The 26,978-nt window shown below is 40.9% G+C and overlaps 2 protein-coding genes across 4 annotated transcripts in view; one reads left to right on the top strand and one right to left on the bottom strand.

The window, feature by feature from the left end:
- The first annotated feature begins 4,421 nt into the window (after nt 1–4,421).
- TMEM215 (transmembrane protein 215) lies at nt 4,422–26,961 on the top strand. 3 transcript variants are annotated; one of them, XR_008447985.1, is made up of 2 exons: nt 4,422–5,569; nt 24,832–26,961. XR_008447985.1 is itself a non-coding variant. In XM_009561337.2 (2 exons), the coding sequence occupies exon 1, from the start codon at nt 4,731–4,733 to the stop codon at nt 5,448–5,450; it is 720 nt and encodes a 239-aa protein (XP_009559632.2). In that variant the 5' UTR covers nt 4,422–4,730; the 3' UTR covers nt 5,451–5,472; nt 24,832–26,961. The 3 variants fall into 3 exon arrangements, 1 of the variants encoding a protein (XP_009559632.2); XR_008447984.1 differs by having other exon boundaries at nt 4,422–5,615; XM_009561337.2 differs by having other exon boundaries at nt 4,422–5,472.
- LOC104059653 (atrial natriuretic peptide receptor 1) overlaps nt 16,137–26,978 on the bottom strand; it is an 85,352-nt gene continuing 74,510 nt past the window's right edge. The window contains exons 17-24 of the mRNA XM_054054804.1: nt 26,128–26,247; nt 25,158–25,251; nt 24,271–24,358; nt 22,127–22,266; nt 20,843–20,995; nt 19,830–19,928; nt 17,586–17,677; nt 16,137–16,301 (exon numbers count right to left, since the gene is read on the bottom strand). Of these exons, the coding sequence (XP_053910779.1) occupies nt 16,137–16,301; nt 17,586–17,677; nt 19,830–19,928; nt 20,843–20,995; nt 22,127–22,266; nt 24,271–24,358; nt 25,158–25,251; nt 26,128–26,247 (951 nt within the window). The remainder of the gene's footprint in view (nt 16,302–17,585; nt 17,678–19,829; nt 19,929–20,842; nt 20,996–22,126; nt 22,267–24,270; nt 24,359–25,157; nt 25,252–26,127; nt 26,248–26,978) is intronic.

Here is a 26,978-nt window from a genome sequence, read left to right as displayed (position 1 = left end):
ACTTCAAGCTGAAACACTAAAAACCCAGACTGGCTGATTCTTGATATTTTAGCATCAATAAACTGGTCACTAAGTGCAGATTAGAGGACACTTGCATTCATGATATGTCTAGTGGTAAAAGCAGTGGAGATAACAAAGAAGATGATGTCACCCCTATCTGAAGGATACAACCCTTTTAGAAGGATGTTATTCCTATATAGATGCACTAGGTTTGGACTACTGCAAGAGACCAGGGCTGCTGGAGACTCTCAAACTTTTAACATCATAAAGTTCCCACGTTCCCAGATAATGCTTGATAGTGTTTTACTCATTTGGGGATATTAAAATGTATATTTTGCATTTGATGTATCAAGATTATAAAAAGGGCATTAAAGTACTTTTGTTCTCCTCTGGTATTTAACATGATTAACCCTACAACAGCCACATTGAATTAGCTTCTTACTTTACATCTTTATATTCAATTTGAAGTCAGCTCTAATTTGCAGTTTTTCAGCTTCCATGCCATGGCCATAAGGAGCTGGGGTAGGTGACACTTCTGTAGCAGCTTTCAGACTCAGTAATGCTTACGTATTTTACCAACGGTGGCTATTATTTTCAGCTATAGATTTCAGACAGTGAGAGGATGACATGAACAACCTGATTATCAGTTACAACAAACTGTTATGTGAGAAAGGTTTTATACCTAACTGAGTATATACAGGAAAGGCACGGTGAGCAACCTGAAATTAGTGCCCCAGTTCAGAACATACCTGCTTACAATTTAATTCCCTGTTGATGCATGATACATAACATGTGTCCAATATCTACATTTTGCCTGCCCTGGTAAGGGATGTCTATTTACAGCCTTCTCTTAAAGAATCCTAGATCTTCCCAAAACCCTCTTCCAGAGTTTATGTAATTATCATAGAATCTTTAAGTTGGAAAAGACCTTTATGTTCATTAAGTCCAACCGTCACCCTACCACCACCATGCCTACTAAAGCATGTCTCAAAGTGCCACATCTACCCATTTTTTTAACACCTCCAGAGATGGTGACTCCACCACTTCCCTAGGTAGCGTGTTCCAATGCTTCATCATTCTTTCAGTAAATAAATTTTTCCTAATATCCAATTTAAACCTCCTCTGGCACAACTTGAGGCCATTTCCTCCCATCCTATCTTTAGCTACTGGGAGAAGAGACCAACACCCAACTCGCTACATCCTCCTCAGCCTCCTCTTCTCCAGGCTAAACAACCCTAGTTCCTTCAACCACCCCTCATAAGACTGGTTGCTCCAGACCCCTCAGCACGCTGTTGCCGTTCTTTTGACATGCTTCAGCAACTCAATATCCTTGTAGTAAGGGGCTCAAAAATGAACACAGTATTCAAGGCGCTGCCTCACCAGTGCCAAGTACAAATTACTAGGGAAGTAATCACTTCTCTAATCCTGCTGACCACACCATTTCTGATACAAGCCAGGATGCTGTTGGCTTTCTTGGCCAAATGGGCACACTACTGGCTGATATTCAGATGGCCATCAACCACTATCCCTGCATTGTTTTCTACCAGGCGGCTTTCCAGCCACTCCTCCCCAAGCCTGTAGAGTTGCACGGGGTTGTTATGACCGAAGTGCAGGACTCAGCAACTGGCAGTGTTAAACTTCATACAACTGACCTCAACGCATCAATCCAGCCCATCCAGATCCCTCTGTAGACCCTTCCTACCTTCAGGCAGATCAACACCTCTGCTCAACTTGGTGTCATCTACAAACTCATTGAGGGAACTTTAACCGCCTCATCCAGACCACCAATAAAGGTATTAAACAAGACTCGCCCCAAAACTGAGCCCTAGGGGACACCACTCATGACCATCCACCAACTGCACCAGTTCTAAGAGAGCTGACACAATCACAGTGTACCGTAAGAACACTTTTTCCCCCTCAGAATTCAGCTCTAATTTTGAATTGAGTGAATATTCTAAGTTATGGGTAATAGCAATAAAAGATCGTTGATTGCGATCATCATCTGTTCAATTACTAACTTGGATTTTCAGTCATTGCACTTTTGTGTAGGGCACTACAAAGGAAACATGCTTCACATCACAGGAGTAATTTATTTTTTTTTCTCTAGTTAATGAACAGGATAGAAAATTCAATCATTTGCATTGTTACTCAATGTATAAGTGCTGATCTCTTGCTTTCTAGCTTGGAAAGACAATTTTAACAATTGTAGCATTCTGTCCTGGAATAGGATGGTTGCTCTCCCCCAGGAAGCATATGACCGTCTTCATACTGTTAGTCTTGGAAACCATTCACAAAGGGACAAATTGGAGTCATCTAGTTCCACTTTTATCCTGGCATTTCATGTATTTTTGTGCCCACTAACAGCTTTCCATTCAAAAGTAGATGTTCTCTCTTCCATCTCAGTAACCCTGTCGCTTAAATTTGAAAAGACATTTTTATTCCTGTTAAATTTTCTGACATGTATTGCAGTTCTTCCAGTACTCTTTCCCCTCCACTGATGCCACTAATGATATTTACATATTTAAATTTTTGTAATGTAAATTTTATGTAATGTAATGTAATTTTATGTAAATACTGATGCAGTTTTCCTTTCTGTAGAGAATTGTTGATTAATATAGCTACAGCTAATTGCTATTCCCAGGCAACATAGTTTGTTTTTCAGCAAAAGACCAACCCAACAGGAAATCTTAAAAGACTGTTCAAATGTAAGTGTGAAGGTGAAGGAAGGTTAGAGAGCAGGAATGGTTTCATGGCATTATTTGCCAACATAACCCTGCTCACAACGTACCATTACAATATTTTAGCTATGTGGGACAGACTGGGTGAAGGTTAATTATTTCCCTTCATCCAGAATTTAGCAGAGGGGTAAAAAAAAAAGGCTCTATTCCTTCTAATGTGAGGACATAAAAGCTGTGTATCTGAATAACAGCATATGGAGACAAGCAGCAAATTTGCACTCCAGAAAATACAAGCCATGAAGCTACAGTGGCTGCTCACCCTGCTACACCCTGTACAATGACAAAAGTAGAAGTTAACCTGTGCCAAAATCTGACTCAAAGGTTTTGATTTTTAAGTCTTTTACATAAGATGGAGTATATTCCTAATAAATGCCAAATTATTCCTGTTTCAGCCCACTCAGCAACAGGTGAGAGGCTCAATGAGGATTTTATCAGACAGCTTTCTGGAGGACAAGTTCAAAGGACGGTCATGATTCATGTTAATCCCAAAATCAGGATGGTGCTACCAACTTAAAACATCTCTCCCTAGTAAGTGTACTCCTCCCACACTTACTCTTTCTTCAAATTAAAGCAGCAAAGGCAGTCGCTTGACACCCTGCTTATGAAGGAAGTGCTCTGTAAGGCAGAGTCGTGCCCATTAATGAGAGGATATTCTCAGGCTTGGTCTCTGCGTGGCAACTTGGAAATCTATGACATAGATGTGCTTTGTTCATGTTGTACTGTAAGGAAGATGAATAAAACCCAGGCCTTTTCATGGCTGAAACAAAAAAAAACCCCATGGCTGAGGGGTGTTCACGTGTTTTCTCAGTGACTTATGTGAGGTTTCCAAATTTCCGGTACGAGGTAAAAGGAATCATGTTAATAAGAAAACTTACAGAAACCATGGTTTCACAATTTATTTTAGAATGTTCTTTTTTTTATTTTCTTAATTCTCTTGGACACTTTCTGGTGCAGTTCTTTGTCTCCTAGTATGTCTGTCCCAGATGAAACAATTTACTCCTTTATGTCACTGGCACACTGAATGTCACAGCAACCTGCCTGAAAACGCTGCTGCTCACAAGGCTCCTCCTGCCTTTCCACATTCCCACGCTTTTCAGATCCTTTCCTGTACTCATTCAGATGGTGGGGTTTACTCAGAATCACCATCATCCATGTGCATCGAAACAGAGACTGAATGTCACCATCACAGCAGGTTCATGGTGGTATTAGACACCGAGGGACATCCTGCAAGGTGTATTCCCAAGAGCTAGATTCATTCCTGGGGTCTTGGGGAGGGGATAACACCGGGAGAGGCTTTAAGGGCGAAACTTAGCGGCAGCGCTATCTCCGTATGCCTCGATCTGCGCTCCCACCTAACTCGGGAGAGTTTGGGGCAGTACCGCGTCCGTGCGGAGGGGAGCGAACCCGCGGACCGCACCCCACCAAGGCAGGGGCGCTCGCAGAGGGAGCGCAGACCCAGCTTTCCGCAGCGGGGTCCGGAGCACGCCGGGCAAGGGCTTCCCGATCCCGATGCCCGGGAAGGGAAGCCTGCCCGGGGTGGCGGCCGCTGCCGGCAAAGGCTGGGCGGCCACCGGGGCGGCGAACCCCCACCCCCCATCCCTCCCATCCCGCCCTCCCCGCTCCCTCCCCGCATCCCCGTGTGGGCGGTGCTCGCACTCACGGCTGCTGCGGGGCTCCGGCGGGGCTGCTCCGGGAGAAGGCGGAGGAAGGGCAGGTGTCCCTCGCGGGCTGGCAGAGGCTGGGGGCTCTCTTCCCACCCCTCTTCTGCCGGGCTGGCGGCGGCGCCACTCCCGTCTCATCGGAGCGGGCGGCGCTCGAGGCTGAGCGCGGCTCGGGGCAGCGGGAAGGCTGCGGCTCCGCCTGGAGGTGCCGCCCGTCGCGGGCACCCACTTCGCTGCCCTGGGAACCCCAGCTCCTTGCCGGGGAGCCTTGCTCCCCTGCCCGGAGCGGCTGCTTCGGCTGAAGGAAATCGGTCCCTTGCGCGCCAGCAGGATGGCGAGGACCATGAGACCCGACAACATCAACCCCCGGACGGGGCTGGTGGTGGCTCTGGTCAGCGTGTTCCTGGTCTTTGGGTTCATGTTCACCGTGTCCGGCATCAAGGGAGAGACTTTGGGGGACATCCCGCTGCTGGCCATTGGGCCGGCCATCTGCCTGCCGGGCATCGCCGCCATCGCCCTCGCCAGAAAGACCGATGGCTGCACCAAATGGCCCAAGAACAAGTGCCCCTGCTGCAAGGAAGTCAAGGACCGGGATGTGATGGAGCTGCTGAGGACCCCCTCAGACCTGGAGTCCGGCAAGGGGAGTTGTGATGAGCTGGCCAAGAAAGCATACCAGAAGGACAGGAGAGTGCTGCGAGGCGAGGACTCCGTGTCCATCTGCACCACCACCACCACCACCACAGTGGGAGAGTGCAAGAGCCTCATCAGAAAGGTGGAGCAAGAGGAGATGCTGAGATACCTGGAAACCTGTTACCCAGAGATGCCGGGGAATGTGTTCGTGGGAGATGGCTCCACATACAGTGCCTTGGAGAAGAAGAGGTCTTCTCCCACCAGGGACGCTGACGCTTGCCCTGATGTTGAAGACAACATTTTTGTGGCTCCTAAAGACAGTATCATTGTCTGCTCTTACAAGGAGAACAGTCCTTATGACAAATACTGTTGTTACATAAACCCCACTGGAGTCAACTCAGACCAGGAGACCATAGTGTGAACAGTGCATACTTTATAAATATGTATGTATTCAAAAACTACAACTTCAATTTCTTGATAGGGGATAATATAGCTGACTGCACTGCATGGACAATCCTGATACTATTACAATTTAACCTGGTATGTGACTGATACTCAAACCTTTTGTGCCTGAAATACTCTTTCTGTAAGTAAACAAGCATGTTTAAAGGTTAAATAATTCAATTCTTCATTTTGGAAATAAGACATTACATTTTATTTTCTCCCTCTCCCTCCCTTTTGTTTTCCTGCTGCCTATTGTACTCGAACCATAGGCACACTGGTAGGAGAGCAGCAGTGACTGTCAGCTGAGATCAATAGCTGAGTGAAAACTCTGGAGCTATCTGTAGAAAAGAATGTGGCGCTCTATGGCCGAATGGGTCTTAGCAGTAGTATCATTTCATTTTGGGAGGGACTGTGAGATGTCCGCATGCACTCCAATAGCTGGCTGATGTTAAGAGAGTGTAGAAGTGACTTGTCTATCTCCCTTCTTCCTGGCAGGATTTTATTTTCCTGCGCTTCAAGGAATTGATGGACTGACCTGTGGGCACTTTTGAAAATCTCCTAGGAACCAGATGGGCTCAGGGGAGTTTTCAAAGGCTAATCTGTCCTTATTAGCAGGCAAGATATAGGTTTAGCTTCTTTCTTTGCTGGTATTGAGTTCATTGGACTGTTTCTAGCACTTTTAGATTTTATAGGCGTACTTGACAACAAGATTACTACAGGATTTTGACACAGTTCTTGCAGAGGCTGGGAGTGTGTATCAGTGGACTTGGATCTTAAAAATATACTTCAGTACCTCTATAGTCGCCTAGGGACTAGTCTATAGATTGTGTTCAGAGTTCAATCTGACTCTTCAGAAAATGTCATTTTCATGTGCCTTTTGTAAAATATCAGTTATTTTGCTGTGGATGGTGAATGGCTACAGACCACTGAAGGGTCCCAAAGCCATGCTTTACTGGGAAGAGGGAACAGAGAACCTGTTTGATAGATGGTTTTGTTCACAAACCTGAGCCTGCAGCTTACATACAAAAATGCAAATGCTGGCTATTCTGTCCAACAATAAACTGCATGTTCCATGCTGTATATAAAAACTTAATCTGGCTTCTACTATGGTAGTAACAGAGATGTGGTATAATATGGTGTGCATGCTAAGCAGCTATTCTAAGGGTCAAGCTTTTAAGGTGATGGTTATTAGAGCATAGAGTAATTTGCTAGCATCTCAAAAAGTCAAACGGTCACAGCTCCAAAAAGGAGTGTGATGGAAGTCTTAATAATTGTTCTTAGCTTTTTTTTTTTTTTTTTTTTTTCCCCTCAGCCATAGGTTTTACTGGACAAATGCATTGAATTACCAGTATAGGAAAGAAGGAAAATACTCTTTCTGTTGTAGCAATCTGAGACGTTGTGTAGAAAGTGGCAAGGTATTTTCCACTGACATGAACTGTACTTCCCTGCCCATGGAATTGTTTGGAAAGTGAGTGGAAACTTTATGCATCCAGTAGTTTGTTTGTTTGGAAACTTACATTGGTCCAGGTCTTACAGCCAGCCAGCCTCGGAAGAGGTATCCAGAAGGAGGAAAACCAATTAACACTGTGGTCAGGCTTTGGTGGAGCATCAGGATGCTATTACTATAAATAAAAAAAGTACCATCTAGTTTAAGTCAAGCAAAACATCACAATAAGTTGTTACAGGCAACTTTGCTACTCTGGTATGCAGCAACAGAACTGTGAGAACAAACACACTCTGTACAGCCCGAGTCCTATCCATCGAGCAAACGAATTCCACAGAAACAGATCCTCCTCCTGATGTGTTCAACTCCCACTGCCAACAGAAAAGCACTTTGTTGTTGTCAGGCAGGTAGCCTCCTGCAGGGTTAGTCACTGCAGGATCTTATTCTACAATGACCAGAGCAGATTTTTGATGGCATTGAGGAGTCTTATTTCGTGACCTCTGAGCCCAACAGCTAAAATGCTGCTTATATACATGATGAGGAATAGGGTCTTTCATTGTTTTCTGTTCACAAGGGAAACAGGAGAGAACCTCAGCATGTGCCCATGGGTGCTCAGCATTCCTGAAGATCAGACCCACCATGAGAAAACAGGCTACTAGGTAGCTGCATACTGCCTTTGCCAGGGTTGTGAGCACTCGCTTGCCTTGCATAACAGAGCAGCATGTCAACCCACTGGGAACCTAAATTTATACAGTTCTTGACCTCTGGGAAGAGGTCAAGTTTTTCCATTTTGTCTAGGATTAGATATTCTCTGTTAAAAGTTATATGGAGTTTTACAAGGCAAGACAGCAAAGTCTAGTGATAAACGGAATGGTAAATATGTAACTTGAGATACAGACACACAGATCTGAGTCATGTGTTTTATTCCATTCTTAGTGTAAAAAAGGAGAATGTACTGAAGGGAAGTTTAATGTGAGGGAAAAATTCCCACAGTATAGGAAGAGGTATAACACAATGTATATTTAAAATACAATACTTACAGGCAATGTCTGTCCTGCGCTCATTTAGCTAAGGTAAGACTTTATAACAAAGTACAAGTATAAGCAATATTTCTAGGATACTCTACCATAATCCACTAGTTTTTTTAATTGAACATGAAGGAATTTGAAGTTAAAGAAATACATCTGTACTAGACATAAGGAAGAATTTCTTCACAATGAGAGTGGTGAGACACTGGCACAGGTTGCCCAGGGAAGTTGTGGCTGCCCCATCCCTGGAGGTGTTCAAGGCCAGGTTGGATGGGACCTTGAACAGCCTGGTCTGTTGGGATGTGTCCCTGCCCATGGCACGGGGGTTGATCTTAATGTCCCTTCCAACCATAACTGTTCTATGATTCTATGATTCTATGATTCTATGATTCTATTATTCTATTATTCTATTATTCTATTATTCTGTTATTCTATGGTTCTACTGTCTCTGAAATCTCTTTTGTTGATTTTTCCTTTCTTTTCTGCAAGCTAAACACAGAATGAAATGAAATGGATTAATTTGTTCATTTTAAAAGTAAGATTTTTTCCATTTAAAAACTAAAGTAGATTTTTTTTTTTTAATAAGTAGGCTATTTTCATACACTCTAGTTTTTCCAGGAGAAATATACTGCTTATTTGTTCAAAGATGGCATGGCAGCATCTTCAAGCTTTTTATGCAGATACCATGTGCAGCCAGAGAAATGCTAGGGCTTTATTTCCATTCAGCTTGTGGTTTCTTCTGATGGCCAATACAACTTGTAGAACCAGTGCTGATCTCCGAAGAAGCAGCAATAATCACATTACTTTTCAGAGGCACCTTCTAGTCCTGCATCAGATACCCAAAATTTGGGGTGTGATTCCAAGCCATGACTCAGAAGTGAGAGCTTCTTTCTGTGCTTGCTACCTTTAAAATGCCTTTGGATTCAAATCTTACCTCTCTCCTCAATGCTGTCCTCCAAGCAATTGTAGTGGAGCTCTGAAGAGTTAACTCCTGGTCTCACTAAAGTCAGTGGTCGCATATTGCTTGGTCCTACGGTATGGGTGGCAGGACATATATAGACAGTTGAAGAAAACCAGTGTTTTGGGCATTCAGAGAATGTTCCTAAGATATATAAAATGTATTTTTAGAACAGCATTTGCCATAGTGCTATGGTGGATTTTACCTTCTATTAAGAAACAGTACGGTACACAGATCAACTATACACAGAGCAATTTTGAGTTGCTTTAGTTAAACATCTGTTGTCATAAATAGTATTTTTACAGTCAAACAAGATGATTGCAAAAAGCCTCTAGCAGAAAGTTGGGAGTTTTAATCAGTATGCAGTTTGTCCCTTTGAAGCACTAAGCTAAAGCTGGTCCTTTCTGCCTGGAACCGAATGAGTGAGAAACGAGCGTGCTCAGGCTGTGCTTCCCTGAGGACCCATGTTGTATTCTTGATCTGCGTTCTGCTGAAACATGATGCTTTTCCACAAGTGGTTCCTCCTCATCCAATCCAACCTCTTCACAGTCCTGGCTCCAGTAACTATTCATTATGTTGTAATTAGAGTTACAGTCGCTGTGACCCACTCTCAGCATTTCTCCTGGTACATGCCAGACTGCAGAGTGAGCTCCCGCTTCTGTCCAGGGTGGTAGAATCTGATCTTATGTCATTCATCCTATCTGAGATATTTTGTTGAAACATCCAACCTGACTAAGTTCTTGCAGCATAGGCCTGGAATTTTGCATCTCTATGTAACGATTTCATAGTAAAGTAGCTGTAGAGATGGTTTAGGGGTGGGTGACTGTTGGGCCCCAAAGGCACTTCCAGCCTGATTTTCATGAGCATTTAGGGATTCATCTATTTATATGTGGAGCTCAATCTGCACTCAGAAACCTGAATCTCAACACATTGCCGGTTAAGCCAGATTGCTAGAGAATGCAGTTCTGACATGGGAGACTTTCTAAGTCTTGAGAGGTTTCTGTGTAAGTTTCTATTATCAATCGTATTAAAACTTGCAGAGGATTTTCCTGATGTGTATACTGGAGGAGTTTTCTTGACACATTCTGAACACACAGCGTGGGGCATCAGCTGCCTAGCAGCTCATGCTGAGCCCCTTTCTACTCCCTGCTGGGACAACAGTCAGCAGGTTTGTTACTTCCCTGGTACTATGGGCCCTTTTATGTCTCATCTTTAGAAGCAACACAGAGAGTGAATCTAGAATTCACTTTCAATGCTCTCTGGAAAACTTTCATCTCTAAGCACTGCCTTTAACTTATCAGTCCTCTCAGTGGAGTAATTCCAGAGCCAGTATGTCTTTGCCAGGCAAGGAGATCCATCTGTAATATTTTTAAAATAATGATTTATTTGCTGTTCAAATCAGTTGCAAAGATTATTATTAATTTGAGATCTGCTCAGAGAGCTTCTCTGTCTTTCTGGCACCTCACTCAAATTTTCTGCCTCAAGCCTATTGTTGCAATTTAAAATTCCTGCCGTCCTCCAGGATAAGAGATCTTGTCTAACAAGAACTCCATTGTGGCTCTTAAGGACATGGTTCTTCCAGCATGATACAGAATTAAATGTCCAAGGACTGTATATCATTATAATGGATGTGAAATCCTAGTTCCATTACCAATCGCAAGCTGAAATTTTCCAGTTGTATTAAGCATTTTCCCAAATCAATGGTAAAAGCCTTGAACTGTTGGTCAATTCTGACAGAGCCATACTATCTTTTCAAGCTACGGTTTCATTACTTAGGGAGTGGAAAGGTGTTAAGTACTTTGAAAACCTGCCTCTGTAGTTTGTTCTAGTGAGGGAAGAACAGAAAAAGAGGTATTATTTATGAAAGCAAAAGAGACTAAAAAGTCCTCACAGACAATATTTCATTACTCTGTCAGATGAACTGTGTTATATTCTGGTCACATAGGCAATATGTTTAGTGTATTCTTCCATACATATAACTTCTCTTTCATAGCTTACCCTGAACAGGCTCTTCAAGGGTCGGAGGATGTTTTTCTACAGAGGATGCAAAGCAGGATGCAAGAGGTACAGGAAAAAATTTGTATCTAGTAGGAATCTGATGCCATCTGAAATCAATTAGGCTTCAGATCTCATCACTTATTTGCACACCATTATATTTTACTAGGAAATGCAGTGATAACCATTGGCAATTAAGCATATCCATGTACATAAGGATGTTACTATGGTAGCTTCATAATTGGCATTCATTGGCTAGTGATTGCCAGTACCTATTCTATTGTCGTTGAAATCCAAGGCAAAATTCACGAAGATGTAACAGTAAAAATACCATGTGCAGCTTCAATATCTAACTTAGTATCATGTGAAAACTATTAAATCCAGCACTAGAAGTTAGTTCTAAAAGGATACATTCACATTTAAGACCTAGTGCAGTGGGGAGGTGAGATACAAATACAGAATGTGGGGTAGCTTTGTTCTCTGTCTGAAACGGACAACGGTGGTTAGTATACTATGTGACACTAGGTAACATCACATAGACTCATGCATGCTCGTTGGAAGGTTTTGGTCATTAGGGTTTGTGCACAACATCTACGAAACCCATTTTCGCACCTTTCAAATCAGTTGTTTTATTACTCTATCAGAAACTGCATTTTACCAAATTTGAAATTAGGAGGAGAGGGAATTTTCCCTTATTTTCTTTGGAGAGAACATTGGATTGTAAATTGTTTTATCTGTGAATTCCAATTTAGAATCTAGCGATCTACAATCCAATGTTTTACACTAATTGGCGTGGAGTAGGGGAAAATTCACACAAGTTGTAGGAGAACGGAGTAGTCCTTAGCTGAAAAGCAGGTGGTAGCTAGCTGGAGAATAATCAGAATACTCTTGTATAGCCTTGTCTTTTTACTGGTCTGAAAGGACAGCCCCAGAAAGATGTTCTTAAAAAACCAAAGACTTTCTATTGAGGTCAGTTCAGATGGAAGGGCTATTAATAACTTTTTAGGGTTTGAGTGGGGTTGGAGAGATAGATGTTCTACATGCTGGGGAGCCTCGTGCCAATCTCTTCTTCAGACATATGTTCAAGAGATCCTGCATCCTCTGACTGCACAGTTAGGCTCAGCACTTATAGTATGCCCTTACAATGTTTGCAAAGAACATCTGATTTCATTCCACTTTTCTTTAGATAAATTAATTTTTATGGTTTGTCTAATTAGTTATAGGAAGAAGCAGGTGGCTTTTCTGTTTACATAAAAAGAACCATGGAACTGGAGACCCTCTATACATATTGATAACAAGCTAAATAAAAGATGTTTGCTACCTAATCTAGGGGATAAAGAATAACTTTTTTCTGGCAAAACAAAGTCTTTTTCCAATGTCAATGGTCTGAATATAATTTAGAAAGTTTTACAGATGGAAATACATTAAGTCTTTTTTTTACTTGTTGAGATTTTTTTAAATATTGTGCTTATTCAATCTATTTGTCAGCATTCAAACTAAAACAATATAGTGAAGATTTGTCAATCTAATTAAAGACTTTCATAAGTCAGTTTTTGTGTTGTGTGATTTATTTAATATTTACCTGCCTGCATCCTTAGCTGTGGATGGAGCTGCACAATCTTTCCATAAAATCACTGTATCATAAATACAGTATTATTATCCTTTGCGTTAGTTTGCGTGACTGTAGACTACGAATGGCCACTGAGTGAAGAACTAAAGTGATCTATCTGTAAACTACATATCACCTTCAGTTCTTCAGCTCTGTTATTACTATTGCTTTCCCATTTCCTGGTAATCTCTATAATCCCTATAATCTCCTAGAAAAGGAGGAACACATCACACATTCATCTGTACAAAGTGCCATTTTAGAAAAGAATACTTGCTAGATTATGTGACTAAATCCACATCTGGGATGTGAATCTCAGATGAGCACCGTGCTGGTCATCATACTTCAGCTTTACCAGCTTGTCAGGACTTCAGTCAGCAGCTACGGCGTTAGCTGCAACAAGCTTCTGTGCTACATTTCCTAGGCAGAAGCTATAATAGAACTCTATGGAGTTCTGAACTTGTAGTAGTATCAGTTACAAGTGCTGCCCCACACAGTGATACAGATTTAGAGTGGTGAAATGGAACAGTGTTTTGGTTTGCAGGTGCTGTAAAGACTACCTGCCCTTGTGTATGAAGAGCTGAGTGGAGCACAACAGTGTGCTCTTGGTGGGTTCAAAACCCGAGATGCTTGACAGTTCAAACCTGAGGCAAAATTTGTCAACAGTGTTGTGTCCTTACGCTGGGCATTGCTTTGAACTAGCCTCTCCCTATAAAGTTATGTTTACAGCCAGACATGTTTTTTATATATGTATATAAATACATAATTTTTTAATGTATTCTATACATATTTTGTTATAGGTACGTATGCCTGTGTGGCCACAACAATATAGAAAAAAAAAAATCTCAGCATATGCCACCCCCAGGAGGTAAAACCAAAGCACAAATCACAGGTTTTATGCTGCAACCACCTTTGCTGAATTTGATGTGTCACACAATCTGTAATGATTGCTGCATTGTGTCTAACTTACAGTAAAAATCTGTGTAACCAAATAGACATCATGTTCCTGAAACTTGCTTGTTGCTTCAGGAGTTGGCAATGAAATATGGCTGTAGCCATTGACTACATCTGTCAAAATGCTCAAGATAAATCTGTAATACTTGCCGGTTGACTGAGGATCCTTCTGTTTGCATCTATGTTGTTCCTTACCCAGTACCTCTATCTTCCAGAGGAATAACAGTCGTATCATCCCATTCATCAAATAAACTGACATTAATGAGGACAACTGCTTGAAGTCTCAGGAGAGATACCACAGATTCAATGGTCCTTAGAAAACAGTCTAGTTCTCATTCTGGAAATGCTCTGTTCGAGGAGAGGATCAAGAGGGAAGAATGAAATAGATGTAGGCTGATGCTGGTGTTCTTCAAGCTGTACCTCTTTTGTAGATAACCACCAGACTCCAAGCCTCTTGAAGGCAGCAGGAGTCTCTCTGCTGTCTTCAGCAGAATTTTAATACTGTCCAAGGACCTGTGAGTGATGAAGGCTGTCAATCTAACAAGCTTGCTAGTGGTCAGTCATCACTCATTTCTAGTTAGAAGACTTTAAACTCAGAAGACACTAATTTTAAAGCTTTTAATTCTAAAAACATTAAAATAAAGCAGAAGAGTTAAAACTGATGTACGGCTACAGATTAATATATAACAAAACACATGCTTTCATATTCACATTTGATAAAAGACCCCATGATATGTACCTCTCTAACGAAAATGTAAAAAATGGCAACTCGTTGTAAGAATAATGTAAACTAAATCATGCAGCACTATAACAGAGCAGAGAGTTTCACAATATCTAGGTAGCATTTGGGTAGAGGAAATAGTTGTATTAAAGGACAACTGTGGACTCTGGGTAACTGAAAGGTTTATTTTGCTAAGATTGCAAATAAGGTAACTATACTGTGCCTTGTACAAATGTAAAATACAAAAAATAATGAAACTTTTAAGTTTAGAAAATTATGCAAAAACAATTAAAATTTTTATTTTTTTAAAATTTGGCTGGACTCTATAATGAGATCTCATGTGACAACATCAGCGATATGTATGTCCCTTGCTGACATTCTGGACCTGTTCAAGTAGCGCTGCTCCCACAGGGTTCTCAGACAGGATTTAACTCAGAATGTTTTATATTTTCCTGTGGATTTCAAATTAGCCTTACATAATTCGCAAGGATTTAGCTTTATACCTCTATTAAGCATCTCTGAAAAATATAATATTATTGCTGCAATTACCTCCCACAGAAGCTGAAGGACTGTAGTGCGACTCCCCTGTTACTATACTATCATACAGCACATATTCAGCAACATACATAACTAATCAGCGGCTTGTTTAAGCTACACAAATTCATACCAGAAAAGTTGCAGCTACATGCATATCTTGTACCTAGTATCAGGGACAGACTGGAGAGTGAGGGAGCAGAATAAGGAGGAGTAAATGATGCTGTGTCACTCATACCTCCTTCCCAGTTAGCTTTGGCCAGTCCAGTTGTCATCATGGTGGAATTGATGTGACTCTAGTATCCTTCCTTTCTTTATTGCACATATCTCATTCTGTTGTACTGTTAATTGATTCAACTAGACTGGCTTAACTGTTCAAAATCCATAAGCCCTGAAGGATAGCTTATTGCCTTAAATAAAACCCTAAAAAGTCTAAACAGAGTCCACCATACATATGCTTTGTCTTTAAAGAAAGTCAACACCAGTAAGGCTTACAGAACCATGCTCCGTCAAGAGATTGCTCCATGTGCAGTGATGGGTCTCTATTTACAGGAAATGCTTGCTCAGGAGCGACCTTTTCTAAACTGTGTCCTAAATTACACAGTGACTCAGAGGACTGCCGGATTTCATAGTCAGCCAGCCAGCCAGCAACAGTAGGTTTGCCGTGATTTTAGTCAAAGCAACTCCATACCACCAGCTAATGTTAAGAACAGTTTATCAGAGAAGTCCTAGAGCAGCCAAAAATAAGGACAGCTGAAATGGTTGTTCTTTTTAACAACAGCATGCAATGTATTTCATTTCTTTCCCAAGGTTTTCAGGTTTCTGTAGCAAGATGGCAGGTATTCAAAGTGTTGAGTTTATGGAAATGCCCAGGTCTTTCTTCTTAATTCTTCTTTCTATGCCCCAGGCAATGGAGTTGAAGTGGAAGCAGGAGCACAAATTCTCATTTCAATTCGTGTCCACTACAATTGCACTGCTTCATTCCCCCCTTTCAGTGGCCTTCGGTTTCTAATACAATTCATATCTCATTTTTTCTTTGACAGCGCAAAACCAATCATACCCACAAAGTTTATCATACCACTGAATAGCACGACTACACTGTCTCCTTTCCTGTGAGGGCAGCTTACAGGATGGAACGTCTAGCCAGCTAGTTTTGAAGTGATGGAGGCTGCTGGAAAGGGATTACTGAGCACAACCAAACCAAAAGTAAGACTGGAAGCTGCTCTAGTAGCTGATGGGTCAGTCTTATGTCTAATTTCTCAAGATGAATTTTTGCTTTTTTTCCTGCCACTACTGGGAGAGAGATACCTGTGAATAAAGCCTGAGCTAATACATCCACAAGGCCAAAGGAGTATACTATCATTTTTCTTACTTTCTAACTCAGCAGTATGACAACAGACTGAAAGCAGGATGAGTGCTGGAGTTAGTAAGCAGGACTTAAGAGAGGATCACTGGGAAGGACACCTGGTATCAAACTAAATGAAGGTCTTTTGTGGTCTTGAAGAGTCACAGAAGTGCTGGTGACTGCCTTCTGGGTGGCAGAGGCTTTCTTACCTTCAAGCCAGTATGTTACCATGTCTCCTTTCCCCTAAGGAAGAAAACGAGTTAGTTACTACTCATGATTTGTGTAATAGTCTTAGTAACTAAGGCCCAAAAGTAGACTGATGTGCCATTTAACATACCAAGGACAGGTTGGATGGGGCCTTGAGCAGCCTGATCTAGTGTGAGGTGTCTCTGCCCATGGCAGGGGGGGTTGGAATTAGATGATCTTTAAGGTCCCTTCCAACTCAAACTATTCTATGATTCTATATAGGAAAAGTGAAGCATAAAACTTTCAATTAAGATATAGTGGCAGCAGTATGGATTAAACCAATACTTTAGAATCCCACCCAAAACTGGGTCCAAATTATGTTAGTCTTCTTACAGAACACATATGAGGATTTGTGATGTTGCTGAATGAATGGCCTTTGGTTGACAGACGGCTGAACATGAGCCAGCAGTGTGCCCACAGGGCCAAGAAGGCCACTGGCATCTTACTTTTACCAGAAACAGTGTGTCCAGCAGGACCAGGGAAGTGATTCTGCCCCTGTACTCAACACTGGTGAAGCCATACCTCGAATACTGTGTTCAGTTTTGGGCCCCTCACTACAAGAAAGACATTGAGGTCCTGGAGATTGTCCAGAGAATAACAATGAAGCTGGTAAAGGGGCTGGAGAACAAGTCTTATGAGAAGCAACTGAGCAAACTACAGTGGTTTAGCCTAGTGAAGAAGAAACTGAGTAGAGACCTTATAAATTTCTACAACTGCCTGAAAGGAGGTTGTAGAGAGGTGGGTGTTGGTCACTTTGCCCAAGTGACAGGTGGTAGGACTAGAAGGAATAGGCTCAAGCAGCACCAGGGTAGGTTCAGGTAGGACATTAGGAAAAATTCTTCAATGAAAGGGTTATCAGGCACTGCACAGACTGCTCAGAGAGGTGGTTGAGCAACCATCCCTGGAGGTGTTTAAAAGATGGGTAGATGAAGTGCTCAGGGATATGATTTATTAGTGAACAGGTATGGTTGGACTTGATGATCTCAAAGGTCTTTTCCTAAGTATTCTATAATTCTATGATTTCAAACAGTTACGAGAAAGTGGCCTTCTATGCAGTACTTCCAAGTGTGGCTAAGTCCTTCATTTCTGAATTATTAGGCTTGTCTCATGAACGATAATAAGTTCTGGTGTAAGACTTGAGCCTGCTCTCTTCAGAGACAGGAAATAGTCTAACCAAAGGACTCTGAAACATAGGAGACTACATGGGTTAAAATTCAGGGACACCAGACTCTTTTCACCCTCTCCTCTCTGAAAAGCTGAGTATAAATATTGCATACACACCTTGACTTGTAAATTCCCACGGCATACTAACACATACTCTCCAATCTGCTCCAACAGCTGGTATGCACTTGAACTGCACTGTATTTTAAGAGCTGGAAAGAGAGACAATTGTCATATTATCGTAACAATTTAAGCACGGAAGACAAGCCTGTCCCCCTCTACATGCCAAAGACTTCAAGACACATTAATGAACTCTCCCATACTTTTTTCATGTCTTTGCTGTCATTCCTTTGTTATTTGAAATGTTCACACATAAGCTCCAGTATCCTCGCGTCTTTCTGAGGGCATCTCAGGACAAATATGTGGCTGTCAACAGTCACTAGTCTTCACATCCTGCATCTAATTTTATTTGCCTACTTTTCATAGCTGCCTGGCTGGAGTTACTGACAAGCACCCCTTTCATCTTGTGAAGAAAACCATAAGCAGTGCTACCTCCTGGTCAAAAAAGAGCCAGCTCTTTCTTTGCACATACAGTTTTCAGTAAAGTCTAAACATTAAAGAAACTGCCATCTTTGCTCTGCCTCCAAACCTTTAAATAAAAACAGGGGAAAGAGACAATATAACCATAATTCCACTATCTTTTTTATTTTTAACAAGATGATTTTTCCTTAGTTGAGAATTTATTTTTGTGTGAAACATGGCTGGTTTGCCAGGTCTATATTTGCCATAAGATTGTCTTATTGATTTTCCTTATATCAGAAAATGATGGATTTGTAATATCCCCTTTTTTGTTTGTGTATTTTTCTATTGAAAAAAATTTTCTATTGAAAGTCTTGAAACACTACAGGGAGTGTAGGGTCCAGGATGTTCAACATAGAAAGATATATATTTCTGAAATATTCTTTCCTGTAGAAATGTGATATTACAGCTGATGATCCTTCTTGAGAACAAGATACTAACACTCAGATTCCAGCTGATAGCAATTTTAATTTACGTTGCTCCTAATTAATTAATCTATTTTATAGTGATCATTTTAGGATTAAAACATATTAAAGTAATTTGAGATCCTCAGATGTATGTGGCCAGAGAAAGAAGGAGATAAAAGAAAAGGTCTAAAGATAAGAAGCTCTGTCTTTATTCCTAAGTTTATAGTGTTGATAAACCATATGAGAAATAGACTGACATATAGAACAAAAGATGAAATGTGAAGAATGATGAAAGCAGATTTTGAAGGCATAAGTTTTAAAGCAATGCAGATGAGATAATACAAGGAGCCTGAAAGGAGAAGAAGGAAAGGAGGCTGACAGAAGGACAATGAAGTTACGTTTGTTCCACTCAGGCTAGAATTTGATTTGGAAAAATATATAAACCAGTAAGAAGTAATGGTTGATTCTCAAATCCCCAGCTAGACATTCAAAGCCATCATTTAGAACCACTCCTCTGCCTTTCTGCCTTGTGTTTAGTGGATCATGACAGATGTTGAAAGCATCACGTTTAACATTAAATTACACTTGAAAATGCCTTGGGTTTTGCTGAATTCACATCCATTTACGAAGCACTGCAATGTGAGACATAAAACTGTTCAGCTTCATTTCATGAATGAAAGAAACCAAAACAAGCCACCAAAGTTATTTGACCTTGAATCACTCTCTGACCCACCTCCTCCTTGTCCTGGTTCCTGTAGATTACACTAAAATATTTCAGTAGTTAAGTTCAAATGCTCATTCTCACTAAAGATAAAGCCTGTTAACTAAACATGGAGCTCCATTACCTCCTGGGAAGAAGTGAGGAAGTGAGGATATCTCCATGATTCAATCTGTAGAAATTGCGGTCTAATCTCTTTGCTGGAGAACACATATATAGCCTCCTATACTGGTTAAAGATACACACAGCTCTCATGATGTCCTACCATCTCTTGTGTTCTCCGTTAGAGGAAATTATCAGCGAAAAAGAAGAGTCATGACATTTTTTCTACTATAAATTCAGCTGGGTACCCGGAAAGTATAGAAACAGGGAACATATCTGCCTCTAATTTCTTAGGATTCTTATCCTTTTTCTTTGTAGAAAACTTCAAAGCCATGAAAATCCCTCTCTGAGACTTGGGGAACGAGGGGATATCATTAAAAAAGTTGTAGAGAATACAAGCAGCATCATTTGCCCATAGTCATGTTGGACCCAGAAATCAGTACCCTCCTTACAGGATTTACAGTCATATAAACAGGGCAGAACTCAAATTCAGCATAACATTTTTCAGAACTCATTAAAGGCTGGTCGAAACCACGTCTCTGGTTTATTCCTTCTTACCTTCACTGGTAGATTCCATCCTGGAGGCTGTGTTCACAGTATCTCCAAATAAACAATACCGTGGCATTTTAGTCCCAACAACTCCAGCTACAACTGCCCCTGTTAAAGAAAAGGAACCAAGATATTTGGTGTTTTTAAAACACATAGTCAGTCATACAGCCTCATGGTTGCTTCCTACATTACCGTATCATTCAATAACAAAATAAAGACTGAGTATCTGTATTGTCTCATGTGAGTTATATATTTGACTTACAGAGGGCTTCCACAGCCGTGGAGGGAATTTCAAAAGGGCATCAAACAAGAATGGTGGAGGGAGTGATGATGGGATGGAGGTAGTCTGCATGAATTAAGGCAGCTGCAGAATCGTGTTTCCACACACCAACAAAATACTTTGAAAAGCAGGGAGACCAGAATGTCGCCAATAGGATTTGTGCACATAGCCCTTACTGGTCACATGGAAAAGCAGGACTTGAAATAACCTGCTTCTCCTGAAGGCAGAAAATGAGTGTTTTGATTCCTTCATGTCAGACCCAGAGGGTTATAAAATACAGAAGATATGATCTCTTGCTGAGACAATGTAAGCCATGTAATTTGTAGGTGCTGGGCTGGACACCAAATGTCCAACTCTATCTGTTTATCAATAAGGAGTTGCAATCACACATTAGGTTAGATCAGTGAGCTGGAAGTCTGAGAGTGAAGGCTCAAACAGGGACTCAAGAAACAACTTGCTGTTTTGAGAAGAGAACTGCTGAAAAAGACAAGTAACAGACATAGAATGGCACTTTTGACTCACATCAGCAAAGGCACTGGGGCCATGTAGTGTTTCCAATGGTAAATTCCACATTGTGTTCCTAATATTCCAGATATACAATAATTTATTCCACTGGGAGGATCTCTGTGTGGTGTTCCATCCCATGTTAAAAAATTAACTTCATTTTTAATGGAAAGCAAATTCCAGTACAGAAACATTTGTTAAACCAGAGGAGGACTCCTTTGCAGCCCTTTCAACATACCTGAATGGATTCCTGCTCTTATTTTTAGGAGGGTATTTGGTCTGTGTGGGATTTTAAAAGTCTTGCAGACATCCAGCAGGTCTAAAGCCATGCTTGCAATTTCACCGGCGTGAAGGATCCCATTCTCTTTGGGTACTCCAGACACCACCATATCTTAACACAACAATGCAACTATGTTAACCTTTGGCATTACACACAGAATTACCAAAGAATGCTGCCTAAGTCAGAAAAAACTAAGGCCCTATTCCTTCATATCCTGCAGCACAGTTGTGCCTGCTGAGTAGGGAAAGCCAGAAACAAATGAAGGATGGGGCCAGAGCTCATCTGTGTAATTACCCTAGCCTTGAAAAATGTTAGATTTCCTTCTTATTTTCCATAAGATTCATTCCCTCCTACGCTTTCTTCCTACCTCCTCCATTCAGGATGCTTGAAGTGGGACAGACAGTGGGAAAGTAGTTGTTCAATATCTTTTGTATTTGGGCAGATATTATGAAGAGAGATAATGATTCCCACTAGGCATTGTCCTGTGCTTCCTGTACTGACTCTAAATGGGTAGGAGAAGAAACAGTTCTCTTCAGCATCCCTCAACAGCACTTGGTCAGGAATTTTATGCTCTATAATGACCTCAGCCATGCAACGGAAAAAAAAGTATTGGGATTTTTTTCCACTTCTCTTATAGGATGTCTTGTCTATCTCATCCAAAAATCCTGCTAGGCTCTGCTAGGTTTTTGACAGCCCTGAGTTTTAATGGTAGTCAGTCCCCAGCATATTCCATGGAGGTGAATGGAAAGCTATTTTCCTAAAAATCCCCATAGTAGAGGCAGCCAAGCACCTACAGAGTATTAGGAGACAGAAGGTTGTCATGGTCTTTGCAAAAAAGACAGTGATAATGAAGCTTATGAAATTATATCTATGGTTCAATGTACAAGGTAAATTTTTCAGTTGTGGTCCTGTGAAAATAAGTTACCAGCTGGGATTAATCCCATGCCAATGTTTAAGTCAGAGCTTACAGCTTGTAGGAACTAAATAAACAACAGCAGTATTTTACTCAACTCATTTGCCGCATCCACAACATCAGTTGTAGAAATCATGAAAGGCAGGCAGAAAAATGTTCTTACAAGTTTGCTAGGGCTCTGCTAGGACTTCTCTAATTACTTTTTGTGGTCTTCCCAGTGGTTATAACCTTTCCAAATCTCCTTCATCTATTCTTCCTTGTCATCAAATCAGTCTCTATTCCAATGGAATACTTGTGCCACATCATTGTCTACAGCTCAAAGAACTTACACGCATCTCCTATTGTCTCCACTTTATATACATCATAGTTATCAATAATTTCATCAAAAGTGGTATAAAGCTTGTTCAAGAGATCTACCACTTGGTAAGGTGTGCTGCTGCTGGACAGCTGAGTGAAGCCGACGATGTCACTGTCGAAACATAACAAAACAACATACTCATTCACTCTCTTAACCATTGCAGAGCAGTAATCCAGAACACACACTATTAATTTCTCTGTGGAACTACCTCAACCTTATCTTTTTAAGTATTTCTTCTGCTAAGTAGCTTACAGAATAGTTTTGTCTTCAAGCATTTACTCAAACTGAGAAAGGGCTTCTTCCACTTAAAAGGACTGACTGACCTAAGGCTTTTTGCTTACCAATGCAGTAAGCCATTTTTTACATCCAGACTTTAATCTGTGACAGACCAAGTAGTCTTCAATTTTGGGTTGTGTACAAGTGAAAAAAGGGAACTTAAAATCTGTTTATTTATGACAAGTGAAAACATGCAATGTATATGTTGGTTCATGCACACATAACAAGTCAAAGACTGTAAATCTGTGTGAACTCTGATGACAGACAAGTTTCCTTTGCACAGCTAAATGCTGGAACTTTTTCTTAGGCCTGCCTTATGAAACATATATAACATATATGTAACACATGTGAAGTGATGTGCTGCTGTGTGCCAAAACTCCACAGCAATCTCATTTTTTATTAAGTAATTAACCACACCAGTAGATGCAGGAAAAGCAATGGAGGTAATCTATCGGGACTCCTGTAAAATCTTTGACACCATCCTCCACAAACATCCTTCTCTCAAAATTGGGGAGATATGGATTTGATGAGTAGACTGTTAGGTGGATAAGGAATTGTTTGGATGGTTGCATTCAGAGAGTGGTGGTAAATCGCTCAATGTCCAGATGGAGATCCATAACAAGTCGTGTCCCACAGGCGTCCATACTGGGACCAGTGCTATTTAATATCTTCATGGATGGTATAGACAGCGAGATTAAGTGCACCCTCAGCAAGTTTCCAGATGACACCAAGCTGAGTGGTACAGTTATCACAGCAGAAGGATGGGATGTCATCCAGAGGGACCTGGACAAGATGCAGAAGTGGGCCTGTATGAAGCTCATGAGGGATAACAAGGCCTGTTGCAAGGTCCTGCACCCGGTTCAGGGAAATACACAGTTTCAATACAGGATGGGGGATGATGTGATTGAGAGCAGCCCTGCAGAGAAGGACTTGGGGGTGCTCATTGATGAGAAGCTCAGCATGAGCCAGCAATGTGGGCTCACAGCCCGGAAGGCCAACTGCATCCTTGGTTGCATCAAAAGAAATGGGGCCAGCAGGTCGAGGGAGGTGATTCTGCCTCTCCACTCTGCTCTTGTGAGACCCCACCTGGAGTATTGTGACCAATTCCTGGAACCCTCAACATAAGAAGGATATGGAACTGCTGGAATGGGTCCAGCAGAGGGCTACAAAGAAATCAGAGGGCTGGAGCACCTCTGCTATGAGGACAGGTTGAGACAGTTGGGGTTGTCCAGGCTGGAGAAGACAAGGCTCTAGGGCAACCTCATAGCAACCTTCCGTACGTGAAACGGGTGTACAAGAAAGCTGGGAAGGGACTTTTTGCAAGGGCATGGAGTGATAGGATGAGGGGAATGGCTATTAATTGGAGAGGGGAAGATTTAGACTAGACATTAGAGAGAAATTCTTCATGATGAGGGTGATGGGGCACTGGAACAGGTTGTCTAGGGAAGTTGTGGATGCCCCATCTCTGGAGGTGTTCAAGGCCAGGCTGGATGGGGCCTTAGATAGCCTGGTTTAGTGGGAGGTGTCTCTGTCCATGGCAGGGCAGTTGGAACTGGATGAACCTTAAGGTTCCTACCAACCCAAATTATTCTACGATTCTATGAAGAAAAGTGAAGAGGTGTGAGAATTATGAAAGACATTCATTTGCAGAAACATTGCCACCTGGTATGATAAATGACAGTTTAGACAAAAATTCTGTACTCGGTTACGAGATTCACCTCCAGCAGCAGCCTAAAAGATTCTATAGAAGGAGGCAGTTCTAGCCTTATCATTCTTTTTTTGTTGTTCCTTTTACCTGAAAAATATCATGGCACTTTCTATTTTTTTTGTTGTTTTTACCTGAAAAAGATCGTGGCACTTAAGTAACTCTGAGCTTGTGCATGTTTTCCCTGCCTGAGATCATCTGCTACTTGTTTCGGCAACATACCTGTTTCAGAAAATAGAAGAGCATTGTTAGTCTTTTGTCATGGATAAAAGTACAGAATAAACAGAACATGTTTGTTTAAAGATATAAAAACAATGCTTGTAAATGTGAAATATTCTGAAGGTGAAAGGACTCTTTAGTATCAAAATCTGCTCTGCTGTGAGAATTCACAGCAAATCTCACTGATAGCAAGTTCAGATCTTTTAGATGATGCATAGGTTTTAGTTCAAACAACCCAAATTCTATACTTTCCAACTCAGAGTAAAGTTAAATCCTAATACTGTGACTAACTTCTCCTTTGTCAGCTCTTTGCTAGTGTTTACTTACTGTGCTGGATTAGTTTACTCTCTCTTCCCCAATTTCTTTTAATCTTCTTTGTTTCTCCTATCCGGTACTTTCACTGGCTTTTCCTTTTGCTGTAGTATGTATTATACCTGTTCCTTTAAACCTTTTTTTTTTTTTTTTTTTTTTTTCAGAATTCCAGAAGATACGCTGCCATCAAAAGTAACCTCAGTCCAACAGCAATTCTCCAGTATTTATGACTACATAGAATAACTGCCAAGCAAGATCAAAGTGAGAGATCTATGGATTCTGGAGTCACAGCTCTGAGATGACAGCACTGACTTTTAGTAGGAAAGTGTAAAAGTAGCTAAATATCTTTCCAACTTTGCAAAGAACAAGTATACTAATTCATTCACAACTGAATGTTATCTATTAAATAAACATCTATCAAAGGGTTTCTGTTGTAATTAGTTCAAATCAAATCAAGAATAATATGCAGTAATTTTGCTACATAACTTACTATACAAAAGACGATCAGTCTTCTGTTTTTCATGCATTAAATCCTGTGTTCTCTCAGAAACCAGTATCTCCAGATGTTTGCTGTACTTCTCCATCTAAGTAGCACAGGGAATTGCAAAAAATAATTCTTCTACTGAAAATAGATTCTTAGTTGGATAGGATTTAAGCATTTGTATTATTCTGATTTGAAAACATTCAGATAAGCAAAGGCCCAGGTCTGACAGAGACAATTTTTTCTTACAAAATCCAAGATCAGATTTCTCCCTAAGTAAATTTGTGATTCTAGATTTGAGACTGTTGCTTACACCTATGAGGGCAGAAGCCAGTTCTAGGTTTTTCAAAATCTATGTAAATATTAGGGGACAAATCCAAAGCAGAGACCAAGCTGCAGACATGGATTTAAATACATTACCAAACTCAAAGGTATCTAAGTACTCAGCCTTTTGTCAAAAGCTCACAATGCTGTTTTGTAAACGATTCTGCGATGCCATGCTATACTGCACTTTTTGCATCCTTGTTCTATGTGAAGCACCAGGCTGTGAAGGCAGGAATCTCTTTTTTTTTCTCTGATAGGCTTAAGGTACTCTGCTCAAAATGCATCTGTAAACATGTTATTTGTGGCATGCAGGGATTCTTTAGCCCCAGCACTGTAAGACAACCACTGAACCACTGGAAAAAGAGAAGATTGTTTCCTGTGAGTACTTTAAAAGCCAAACAACATTTGACTGAAGAAACAAAAAGTTTTTAATCCCAAAGAAGTTAAGAAAGTTAAGAAAATCTGACAGAAATGGAATCAAAAGGAAAGCTGGGTCTCAAGCATAACTGTAGCTTCAATCAGCCCAGAGATAAATGAATCACTGTGGATTTTCTCATCAAACGAGGTTGAGATCAAAAAACAAACCTGAAGGATAGAGATGAAAGTTATTGCAAGTGAGCACATTGACTTGGATTGGATTAAAAACTGAATTTACCAGAGTCATCATCATGTCGACAGGGCTAACTTTGTTTGGATTCATCTTGTATAACATTTTCTTGACTTGTTCAAATGTAGGCCTTTGGGCTGGGTTGTGTTTTCTGCACCTTCTGATTAACTGCAGCAGGGAGAGTGAGAAAAGCAAACATCCTTTTGTCATTCCAAGCACAGGAAGTGTTTCAAATTAATACTACTATTTTCTCTGTGTAAACTGTCCATGTGAAACCCTCTCTGCAGCCGGTGAAAAGTGACAGGGCTACACTGAGGTCTTTGAAGTTGTATTGGTTTATGCTGAGTGGAAAATGTTAGTTCACGAAAATTCTCCTAGAGAAAGTAATGACTGGGATGCTCACATTCCTTCTGTCAAAGATTGCTTAAACTCTTGTCTTGTGCTTCAAGACAGTGTTATGCTGTGGGAGTCACATAGTGTTTTTAGAGGACTTGTCTGTACACGAAATTCACAAAAGATTAAAAACTGTTAATTCTTAAGAATGTTAACTCCTGATCAAAAACCAGTGGTGTTCATGAGAAGTTTGTTATATTTAGTTTGCTACAAACCACCGAATTGTGCAGCTTTCATCCTGAAGAAAGGATGTCACAATCTTTTGAACTGGGAGGGGTGTACTTTGTTTTATTAGGTAGTTTGAGGGTACAGAACCTTCCGCATGAGAATGAAGCCAAACTCATACTTTGCCTGAGACACACTTCACTATTTGAAAGTCCTTTGCCAGTAAAGTAAATAAATATTATTAATACAAAATAAGTACAGAGCTCAACACTTTATAATAAAATGAAAATGCACAAGAATCAATGATTCAATATTGAAAGCATCACTTATTACACTGACAT

The sequence above is a fragment of the Cuculus canorus genome, chromosome Z, assembly GCF_017976375.1.
Source record: "Cuculus canorus isolate bCucCan1 chromosome Z, bCucCan1.pri, whole genome shotgun sequence".
In the NCBI taxonomy this organism is placed as follows: Eukaryota; Metazoa; Chordata; class Aves; order Cuculiformes; family Cuculidae; genus Cuculus; species Cuculus canorus.
This window is presented reverse-complemented; position numbering and strand designations above follow the sequence as displayed.